Here is an 11,210-nt window from a genome sequence, read left to right as displayed (position 1 = left end):
AGGTGCCCAGCACATATCTTTTGGTGCCTCTGCAAGCTGGGGTCGGGGGGAAAGAAGAGATGCCTCCTTCTTCCTGGTCCAACGAGTCTGGGGATGCTGTGGCATTACTCCTGGCAGGGCAGAACTGTCTACTTGCCATCCTCTTCTACATGCCCCTCACTCCTCCTCCCGCCCCCAACTTCCACAAACAGCATAAGAGCTTTGAAAAATAAGTCACAGTTCACAATACTAGAGACTCAACCTCAGATATCCTCAGGCTTCTCTTGTGATCTTAGCCCTGGGGCCCAAATTTCAGAGAGGCCCAGACTCAGATTTGCTCAGGTTCAGTCCTGCATTTGGGAGTAGAACATGGTTTAATGGCAGGACCAAAGGAAATGCCCACATGCCTTCTTTGGTGGGAGAGACGGGCCCAGAGAAGATTCCTGACTATATGTGAGCATGCCCAGTGGAGACCTCCCCTGAGGATGGGATTACATCCAACAGCTGGTGAGCTACGTGGAAGGAAATGGAGCTTTAATTAAAAAGATGAGAAAAACCCAAGGGTGGAGTAGTTTAATGCTTACAGTAGATGCTCTGGCTCATTTGTCCTTCAAGGATAGGAAACAAATAAACAAAACTTGATACAACATTCAAAAGTAGCACAGACCACCCCTTTCTTCGGAGGTGTGGAGAGAAGGGTAGGATCAGCCCTCCTCCTTCCCAAATCAACATCCAGCAAGACAAACCTGCACAGGGAGACACGCCACTCCCACCCCAGGCAACAGAGCTACAGACTTCCTCCACCCTTCAGCCCCTGTCCTCTGCGTGAGCCCAGCCCTGTCCCACCGAGCAGACTCTTCACTCTTCGACCCCTCAGTTAGGGGACTTGGCTGTTCTTGTCTTCTTCTCTGGCCTCTTCCGGTGCCCAGGGCTGCTCCAGGCAAGTGGCAGGCTGCTCTTTTTGCGCCTTGCTGAGTAAGGGCCCAGTTCCTGGTCTGGCCCCTTCAGGCAGCTGGGTGAGACCGGGTGACGGCTGTCTGCTCGTCATCTGAGCACAGGGAGCTGGAAATAGATCGGGGAAGTAGCCGTCTCCTCCTGGGCCATGTCCCAGGGTTTGTGGACAGAACAGACTAGGAAAGGGCAGTTCTGTCACACAGGGGTCACTCCAGGGGATTGTGCCTGTGGGGTCAAAGGGTGAAGAAATTACTGGACAGGACTAAGAGCATCAACCATCACTCAATGTGTTCTGTAACAGAGACCCCTCCCACCTCTGCAGAAACTCAGCTGAGGTCCCCAGTGCAAGTCCGGGTGAAATGCTGGCACCCTCAGGCTCTCCCCTCCAGACCAGACACACCCCTGGACTCAAGTCCTGTGGTCTGGTAACATCAACACAAAGTGGACCGCGGCTCAGGCCAACCCTGTCTCACACAGGCAGCGAGGAGACCAGTACCACCTGGACATGTCCTTCCTGCCCTTCTGCCAGAATTTGGTCTTAATTAGATGGGTGCTTCTGGGATTTCAGAAGCCCAAGTGGCCCAGCAGAGTACTAATAAAGCTTCCGTCCACTGTGCCAAGTGTTCTCAGTCATCCGCTTCTAATCCTCACTGAATCCCTCTAGCGTATGGGACTCGTATTTTGCTAGCAAACTGAGACTTGGGAGCGCCAGGCACCAGCTGAGCTGGACCTCACGTCTTGGTTTTCCTGGCGCCAAACCCCAAGCTCTCTTGCCGGTTCACACTGTGCTCTGCAGCCTCCAGGAAATTCAAGGAAGAAGAGCTTAATAAAGAGAACCAGCGGTACCACCCATGCCCTGCTGCTGCTTGCCCTCCAGATTATGGGGCTCCCCATCCTTCTCCCCTTCCCCAAGCACAAAGGGGCCCTTCTCTTCCAGCCCCAACTCACCCGTATTCCCAGCAGGTTGCTGTAGCAGCATCTGCCCTGAGGGGGGGCCCGGGCAATAGCCCTGAGATGTGCCCCCGCCAGGGCCACAGGGAAAGGTGAAGAGTGTGTCTTCTGGCGGGGGCAGTGTCAGCGGGCTGGGCACGTGGAAGGGGAAGGTGTGGAGGGGTGGAAACTGGGGCTTCGGGGGCTGGAAGAGCTGGGTGTGAAGAGGCTGGGAGAACGGGAATGGGCCCGGCTGGTTGCTCTGTTGGGAATCCTGAGGTTCCAGCTCTTCCAAAAATGAGCAGAGGGGTGGTAGGTCAATGCTGTGGAGGACAGAGGGGCGTTTGGTGAGGTGCGGGGGTGGCCTCTTCCTTCCTGCCATGCAGCAGGGGAGTCCCTTCCTGCCATCTTCATGGTGACCCCAGGCTTGCAGCACCACTGGTGCCTCCTCTTCCTCTTCCTGCTCTGTTGCTTTGATATCCTAGATTCCTCCCACCCCAAAGCCACTTGTCCTTTTATTCCCATCTCATATACTGCTTCTTGCTCCTCTCAGTTACCACTTTCCCCTCCCCGCCAAGGTCTACCTCTCTTCTCTCCTTCTATACCCCTCCTAAGATAACTCGTGACCTCCCCCCACCCCAGGTTTCATACCTTGTTCCCCAGGACCCATCCTTGTGGCTGCTGTCACCACCAGGAACATCCATCAGCAAAGGCATCAGTTGGGAGGTATGGACAGGGCCGAGGGGAAAAGGAAGGTTGGCCCTTCGAACAGGTGGGGGGCTGAAGAGTGGTGGGGTCACCGCCACCCCCTGAGCACCCTCACTCTGTTGGGTGGCAGCCAGAGTCTGGTCAGAAGTCAGCAGCATGGGGGGCTCTAGGAAAAGCAAGCAAAGAAGGGGGCTATAAGGGTAAGAAAGTGGGGAGGCAGGTTTGGGGTTGCTGAATGGTAGACAGGAGCAATGCCCAGCCCCGCTTGAATGGGCCTCATGGGCTGCAAACACTGCAGAGCTCTGGCCCCCTCCCTCCACTATCAAGTAAGGACCCTTTGTCTTTACTGTCTTCTTAGCTGCCATTTCCCCCCAGCTCACCCTCTGAAGGGAGGAGCTCACTTGAAAAGGTGTCCAGAGGAGGCTCCTGAGGGAAGGGCTCAGGCATTGGGTCCACAGGCACCGTGGGTGGGAGCTCAGCTGCAGAGCTGGAAGCAGAGGGAATGAAGACTGTAGCTCTGGTGGTCTCCGGATTCCGACTGGAGCCCAGTGCAGGGATAGAGACACCAGATTCCCAGACTCTGCCTCCTACAAGGTACTGGCAACTTCTCAATCCCATCCTGGCCCAAAATTCCTCCAAGTGTTAGCCACCAACCCCAGGACTCATGCCCAGCCTCCCAACACTCTTTCCTCCTAGACCTCAGGATCCCAGTGTGGCCCTGTTTCTACCTATAGGGATGATACAGAAAGAGGAGAAATTCTTACCTGCACTGACCGCTGGCAGGGCCAGGGGCCAGGGCTGCAGGATCGTCCTTGTTTTCCTTCCCATTCAGTTTCTCCAGTTTTCTCCACTTGGCCCGGCGATTCTGGAACCACACCTATAGGGGAAAGGCACTTGAAGAATCTGAGAAGAGGGACAGAGACTAAGGGGTGGGGACTAAGGCTGACTGTCACATGGTGAGCTACAGGACTTTAGGGGAGTCACTTCACCACTTTGCTTCAGATGCCTCCCTGTCAGGTTGGTTTTATAAAAAGGTCTCTGCAGTGTCCTCCTCCACCAATCTAAGGCTGTGACTGTGCAAACAGGCAGGAGCACGGCTGCGTCTGAGATCTCACTTCAGCTCCTGCCCGGCCTGCCACTGAGCACTCTGCTCTGCAACTGGAGAATCCCAATCAGTAGGTCCTCCACCCCCACTGCCACCCGGTGAGCCAGCCCCCTTTACCATGATGCGCTGGGGGGTGACCCCCACCGTCTGGGCGACCTCCCGGCGTTTATCGCTGTCAGGATAGTGGTCTTCTTGGAATATCTTCTCTAGCTCCTCCAGCTGGTCTAGAAGAAGAAGAAACTTGTGCAAGAAGGATGAACACCAGTGACGGGGCAGGAGAGGAGAAAAAGGATGCTCACCAGGTGTCTTTAGCATATGGGACACTGTCCCCAACCCAACCAACCCCTCCCCAAAGACTTTCACAGCTAAGTTCCCCATTGGGCTGGGTCTTCTTGCTCTTGGATGTAGTGGTAGAGACCTGTGTGATACATACTTTCCTTAACCTTCTACCCTGGTCCCAATCTCACTTTCTGGCGAGACAACCCACCCTCCCCCTCTGAGGGTCAGAGGTGGTGGCACTGCCATGGCCCAAGAGAGGATGCAGGACAAAGTGACACATACACTAACCATACTCCTCTGGTCTCCTGGGGCTACAGTGTCTGTGCAGACCCACCTTTCCTGGGATGGTGCCAGATCTCTCAGGTTTCCTCTCACCTTTAGGGATTTACCTGAGCGGTATAGGGTTCGAGTCTTTTTCCGAACTTGGCAGGTCACTTCCGGGGGCCGCTTCTTCTGGTCTGTGTTTTGGCTGCTCTGCGCCAATGTGCTGAGGAGGTTGGCCAGGTGGCAGGGCCCCCGGCCCGATCCACAAGGCACTGGGTTGTGTTTGGTGTGGACCAAGTTGGTGACAGCTGGAGATGACGTTGAGGCCAGAACCACAGCATTCGGCTTCTTCTGCTTACCGGGGCCTGGAGAATACAGCCTTTTCCCCATCTTCACCTCTCCCACTGGGAGGGAACGACCTTCCCCCTGGGGCTGGGGTCCAGGTGGGGCTAGAGTTCTGTCTTTGTGGAGCACCCTGGAGCCAGGAGGCTGGCATGCTCTCCCAGCAGGAGCCCCAGTTAGACCTGCAGAGACCTCTGACAGCTTCTTCTCTCCCGAGATGGAGCAGGAGAGTGGTGGTTCCTCACGTGGGGCATCGTGAGCCTGAGGGGCTGAACCCTGCAGCAGCTCCTCCTGCGGCCCGGGAGCCAGGGCTTTGCCTCCACCTTCCTGGCCTGTGGGGAGGCAGCACCCACTGACCTTAGCACCAGGATGAAGACAGAGCCTGGAGTAACAGGAAGTGCTGTTTCCTGTTCTCCAGCTGATTTGTTGTTTGATCTTAAGCTTTAATTTGCCAACCTATCAAATGAGGTAATAATTTCAGACTTACCTTGACTACTGTGAGAATCAAATGAGAGAACCCGACTGCTTTGAAAAATGTAAACAAACGTATGCAGCTCTAAGAGGGTTTTAGCTCACAGCACCTCCTAATTGGAGGGCGCTCACTCCCTGAGAGCTCCCCATCTTCTTCCCTGACACAAGGGTATGGCTTTGAGGGAGAGACATCTGTTTGGGTATTTCTAAGGAACAAATGTTGGGGTTAGGGATGGCTTAGGAAGACAGGGAAACAGATCGACTGAGATTCTGCTTGTTCTAAGACTGGATCCTGTTTTTGCTATAGAATAGGGATTTTTGCTTGGAGAAGGGACAAAGCAGGATCAGATAGTCTGCAGAAGCCCAGGCAAGGACATCAAAGGAGACAGCCGGAGCAGCCATCCTCACCTTCCACAGAACTCACTCTGTCTTCCCCATGTTTGCCCCACCTCCCCCCACAGCACACCCATTTTCTCCCCGTCCCTGCAAAGCAGCACCTCACTCCCAGGCCAACCCTCTTTTTCAGGTAAAGAAAGAGTGACCCAGCTGGAACTCAACCCCCCATCCCTCATCCTGAATGCCTATTTTCCTTTCTTTGAGGAAAGACTGGTTCTCGAAGTTCCAGGCATGGCGCTAAGCGCCTTGCAAAGGTTAGTACAGAACGCACTTCCATCCCTGTGAAGAAGGCTTTCTAACAGATGAAGAAAGGATCAGAAGGTTCCGTAATTTGTGCAGGATCACCCAGCACAGCGAGCACATATTCTGTGCTCTTAATCACTACAGAGAGTCCTTCCTGGGGCCACCAAAGTTCCCTCCCCTTTCACCACCCAACTCACTCGACCGTTTTATCGTTTCCAACTAAACTGGAACATTTGTAAATGAATACTACCTAGCAACTAAGCTATTGTTATTTTAACGAAAATTGCATGAGATAATGTCTTAAGGAACTACTTTCTAAGGAGTAAAGAAAGGTGGAAGATCGTGGGCTAAGGTGCTTTACCAAATTGTTTCTTAGGGTGCAGTCAGATCCCACTTGCACGAGGGGGTCTGAGGCTGGTGGAGAGGGCGAGCAGGCCTGTCTGCTTCCATGGGGTGCGGGGCAAGGCTACAGCATTTCAGGAGAGCTTGTCCTGTAGCAAGGAACCTGGTTCATGGCACCTAGTACCTGCTCCCTCATCTACAGCGATACGCCCCCGTGAGAGCCTGAGGACCCTCAGAACCTAGAGTAGCAGGACTCCCCGGAGATCCGAACTCCACAGTGCAGGGCGCGACGAGGGCGGCCTCCTCCCTCCCTTCCACCCACCCCTGCCTTCGGCCAGCCGAGCCTCTCCGGCCGGCTGCTGGTAATCGGGTGACCAGAGGCCGCCCCGCAGGAAAGCCCCCCAAGCCCGACCCCCCGCGCGCCAGAGGCTAAGGGTCCGGCGGGTGCGCGCTCACCCCTCGGTTCCTCGAAGGGATCCTCCTCCGCGGGTTCCATGGCCTGAACTGCGGCCGCCCGGGCTGCACAGGCGCGGCCTAATGAAGCCTCGCCGGCCGGCAGGTGTGCAGCCCGCAGGGGTCGGGGAGCCGCAGCCCGAGCCTGCGCCCCCTCACCCCCACCCCCCGGGCGAGGCCGGCCCGGGACGCAGGGGCGTGGGGCAGCTGCAAGGACTGAGAGCGCTCACCTGCGCGGCCACGTGTGGGTCTCCTCCAGGAGGCCCCTCCCTCGGCGGGGGCAGGGAAGAAAGGCTGCAGGGGGCCCTTGGAGGGCTGCATCCTCAGGCGGACTTGGTCTTGGGTCGTGCTTTTGGGCTTGGAACACAGAGGCCCTCCTGAGCCCTTCCGAGTGAGCCGTGGAAGGCCACTTCTGGAGCCACTTATGGGGGGTCCCCTAAACACTGGGTTGTCCACCTCCTAGCTGCCCCCTGGAGTCTCTCCACGCCTCAGGATTAACGAACCCAAAGTCCCCGAACCGATTTGCGGTCCTTAGTGCACAGAGCTGCGCTCAGAGGCTGAAGAACGAGCTGGAAGAACCCACGACACAAGAGAAGCTGGACGAGGAGCAGACTGTGGATTGGACGCAACTGCACGAGGAGGCTCGCAGGTAAAGCCAGGACCCGCTCGCTAGCCGGGGCTGGGTCATTACGTCTCCACCCATTTGGTGTCTCAGTGCGATTCTCTGAGAACGGAAGGGACTCTCTCAGGGGTGGTCTCACAGGGGTGAAACTTTGATTCCTAGTTCATGGAATGTTTCTTGCCTTCTTCATAAAAACAAAATCAAAATTTAAAAATTCTTCTTACCCCTTCCTTACTTCCACACTGCGTGGGCAGGTAGGCAAAAGTGGAAGGGCTGGCCAGGTTGAAACAGGTGCGTGGAGCTGGGGTTGGGGGTTGCTCCAGAATAGAATCCAGGTGTTTTGTTTTTAGGATTTAAAAGAGTGTGGATACCACGTGTTTTCGTGCTATAAACAGCTGGTACATTTTGAGGGGCTTTTACACATGTGGACTTTGTGAGAGCTTTACTTATTTTCTGAAACATAAAAATGAAGTTAATTAACTTCACAGCAATATAATCAAAGCTTCAGGCATCTGATGTTTCATTCTGACTCCTTCAGCAAGATGGATATCCTCTGGTTTATGAAGGGTTTAGAAATAGGGCCCAGTTTCTCTGCTAGAAATGAAACATTTGGCCAGGCACAGTGGCTCACGTCTGTAACACTTTGGGAGGCCGAGGCGGGAGGATCAATTGAGGCCAGAAGTTTGAGACCTCCTGGGCAACATAGTGAGACCCCTGACTCTACAATAAATACAAATTTAAAAATTAGCCACGGGTGGTGTCAGGCACCTGTAGATACAGCCTACTCAGGAGACTGAGGCAGGAGGATGGCTTGAGCCCAGGAGCTCAAGGTCGCAGTGAGCTATGATGATGCCACTGCACTCCAGCCTGAGCAGCAGAGACCTTATCTCTTAAAAAAAAAAATGAAAGAAAGAAATGAAGCATTCTAGGCCATGTGAGCAAGGGAAGGTGGGCAGTGAAGTTGCCTTCTATGTAAAGAATGAAGACCATTTGGTAAATGGAAATTTTCCTCTTGATTAAACATTTACAGGACACCTACTGTATGGCAGGCCCTGTGGGTAAATCACTTCTTTGCCCATAGAAGCTAATTGGTGGAGGACAGATTTGAATAACACAATCAAATGGATCATGTCAATACGGTGTGGTCAGTGGAGAGTTAGAACTATGCACAGGCTAATATGGAGCATGGAAGAGCAAGAACCTCTCCTGGACTAGGACGGAGGCTTCTTGGCAAGGGTGACACATGAGCTATGAGCTGCAAAGTTTACCATGTCACAGTCGTGCTTAAAACTGTACCGTGGCCCCTGACTGCTGAGATAAAGACCAAGCTCCTTAACTTGGGATAAAAGGCTAACACGGTCTGGCCCTTTCCTCCAAATTTTCAGCTCTTCTTGGTCCTATATCCAGGTATTTCAGTGGTTGGTTTGTTTGTTTTAATTTGTGTCTCTTTTGACCTAATATTTCTCAAAGAATGTTCTTAAAACCCCCCTGGATCAGAATTTCTTAGGGAATTTGTTTAAAATATGGCCCCACCCCAAGAAATCTTAATGGGCAGTTCCAGGGAGAGACTCAGACATATCCATTTTGACAAGCCCTCAGGTGATTTTTATACATGTCAGAGTTTGAGACACTCTTAGATTTTTCTTTTGAAAAATCATCAATGGTTTCAATTAAAACCATCCTAGGGGTGTGAGAGGGAGTAATAGATGGTGGAAGCCTGTGTGGGGAAAGAAAATAACCTTTTGTCCTTTACTGAGGTGTCTGCTGCAATAACAAACTTGGCACAATTAATTTCTTAATAGATTATCCTATTGCATTAAATTAAAAATAAAGCATCCTTCTCTGCTGTCATTTATGCTGTACTTCCTCTCACTGGCTGGCTGCCCTGTGCCAGGGGGAAGTCAGAAAGCAAACATCCAAATAGCCCATAGCCTGGATAGCACCCTTACACAAAACTTCAAAAGATACAGGGTCTAACTGTACAAAAGGGTTTGCATAGTGTCCTAGGAAATTGAAAATTTTGACATTTTTCCAAACACATCAGTGAATTATTTTTTTTTTTTTACAAATGATATACTTTGATGTTTTGTTTATATGAGCGAATTTTATTTACTGTCTGCAAGTGAGTTTTATCTAAGATGCACATGGGCACGGGAACGTGTCTGAATGTGTTTTGTTGGGAAGGTGTTGTGTTTACCATACATGCTATTAAGTCATATCTTCTATGGATCAACTTCAGCATGAATATTTGTCGTGGAAGTTAAAACCCTGGCTTGAGAAGAGACTGCTCAATCACATGGAGGACAACAGGGTATTATTTTAGGAGGACTTGGGGCTCTTTCTAAGTCCTGTTTGGTTACATTTCATCTTCATGATCTTGTGACTAGTTCATAGACTCAAATTTGTTTAGCAGGAAGGGAAATGCTTTTATTTTTTATATTTTGGTTTCTTAGTTTTCAGAGCCAAACTGTAAACCACCACCACTGCCCACTTAGCAAGAGCCATTTATTCCAACATCTTTTCCTTCTCACAGATATGAGAACGACAGAATGAAAAGAAACATGTCTGATGTTAGTAAGAAATATAATCAATTCTTTTTCCAGTTTATATAGAGTTAACCATATAATTAGGTTAAGCAAGGGAAATAAGCCCTCTTTAACCTTCTGCGTCCTTCTCTATACTGGGAAACATTACCAAAGGTGGCAGCTGATGGAGAACATTTTCCAAAGCAGAACCACAGGGTGATTTGTTCTTGTTCTTTGGGCCACACCTGAGTGTAGGCAGCAAAGGGTCACTGGAAGACCTGGGACCCAAGAAGCAAGACTGCATGGGGAGAGACAAGCAAAAATCTGCACAGGTCCCAGCCAGGGAAATCATAGTCACAGCAAACGCGGGAGGTCAGGGCCCCCACGAAGCAACAGGAAGAAAAGCACCACCTATGGCAGGGAGAGCAAAAAGGAAGCCTGAGCCAGGCCTGGGTTCAGGGACCAGGACTAGCTGGGCTGATGAAGGCAAAAAGCCAGGTGGTCAGGTAAACACAGGGGCCACGGTGACCAAGCCGAGGCGATGATACCAGTGACTGGGAGAGACGCTGGGAACCCCCAAAGTCTCTGCTTGGGGGGTTCCTTTGGAAACCCCAGGAGAAGGATGATTTGAGGTTGCCAGTGAAGGGAACTGAGAACACCTGGCTCAAGTGGAAACTGCCCTGGTGGGGTGAGGGCAGGTTCTGGCGTGAATCAGAGTAATAAATGCCCGTGCACCGAACGCTCGAGATTTTGTGCTTCTAACAAGAATGGTGATGGCGTTTAAGCCATGTTGCTGCTATTGTTTACAATAAATCACCAATGTTTGCGTTTTGTAATTTAGAAAGTACTTTTTACATCCATTCTAATCCTGTCCTCCTGCTATGTCTCTGGTCAGGAGGCACTTCCTTCTTTCTGTTCTGTTCTATCCTTCCCCAGGATCGCAGAGCTGCAGTGCTAATAACAGTACAGCATTCAGGAACCTCTCAACCCCGCCCCAACCTTCACTGGGACTTCTCAGTGGCTACCACCCTCCCTCGCCCCAGTCTCCTCCCAGCCTTTTGTTCTGGGTCTTTCCTGGAAAAGGCCAGGTGCCTTCTCATGCCTCAGGGCCACAGAGCAAGCTGTTTTATTAGCATGAAACATCTTTCCTTCCCTTTTATTTCTGTCAAAGTCTTACTCATACTCCAAAGCCCAACACAAATATTCTCTTTCCTGGGAAGCCTATCTCAGCCTTCCACAGCCAGAATTTATTGCTCTTTGCTGTGATCTCCCTGATACTGACACTGTGTTTACATTTATATTACATCACGTCACACAGGCCGACCTGGTTAGAGTTTTGTGTGGTCTCTACTGAATTATAAATTCTTAGACCACAACTCATAATCGAAGCTGTGAGTTAGATTATGCCGGGCACTTTCTACTTACTTTACAAATACTAACTCATTGAATTTTATAATAACCCTATGATCTATCATTAGCCCATTTTATTGAAGAAGAAACTGTGGCATAGAGAGCTTAAATATTTCACCAAAGGTCACAAAGTAGCTATCCAAGATTTGAACCCCGTTAGTCTAGTTCCTACCTGCACTCCTAACCA

General features: G+C 51.4%; 1 protein-coding gene across 1 annotated transcript in view; it reads right to left on the bottom strand.

Moving 5' to 3' along the window:
• Positions 1–856: 856 nt before the first annotated feature.
• The window catches only part of NOBOX (NOBOX oogenesis homeobox), a 28,001-nt gene continuing 17,647 nt past the window's right edge, over positions 857–11,210 (bottom strand). Inside the window, 7 exon segments of the mRNA XM_012650557.1 lie at positions 857–1,158; positions 1,882–2,186; positions 2,515–2,737; positions 2,973–3,058; positions 3,336–3,474; positions 3,718–3,900; positions 4,345–4,893. Coding sequence (XP_012506011.1) covers positions 857–1,158; positions 1,882–2,186; positions 2,515–2,737; positions 2,973–3,058; positions 3,336–3,474; positions 3,718–3,900; positions 4,345–4,893 — 1,787 coding nt within the window.

This window comes from Propithecus coquereli, unplaced genomic scaffold, assembly GCF_000956105.1.
Source record: "Propithecus coquereli isolate 6110/MARCELLA unplaced genomic scaffold, Pcoq_1.0 Scaffold334, whole genome shotgun sequence".
Classification (NCBI taxonomy): domain Eukaryota; kingdom Metazoa; phylum Chordata; class Mammalia; order Primates; family Indriidae; genus Propithecus; species Propithecus coquereli.
This window is presented reverse-complemented; position numbering and strand designations above follow the sequence as displayed.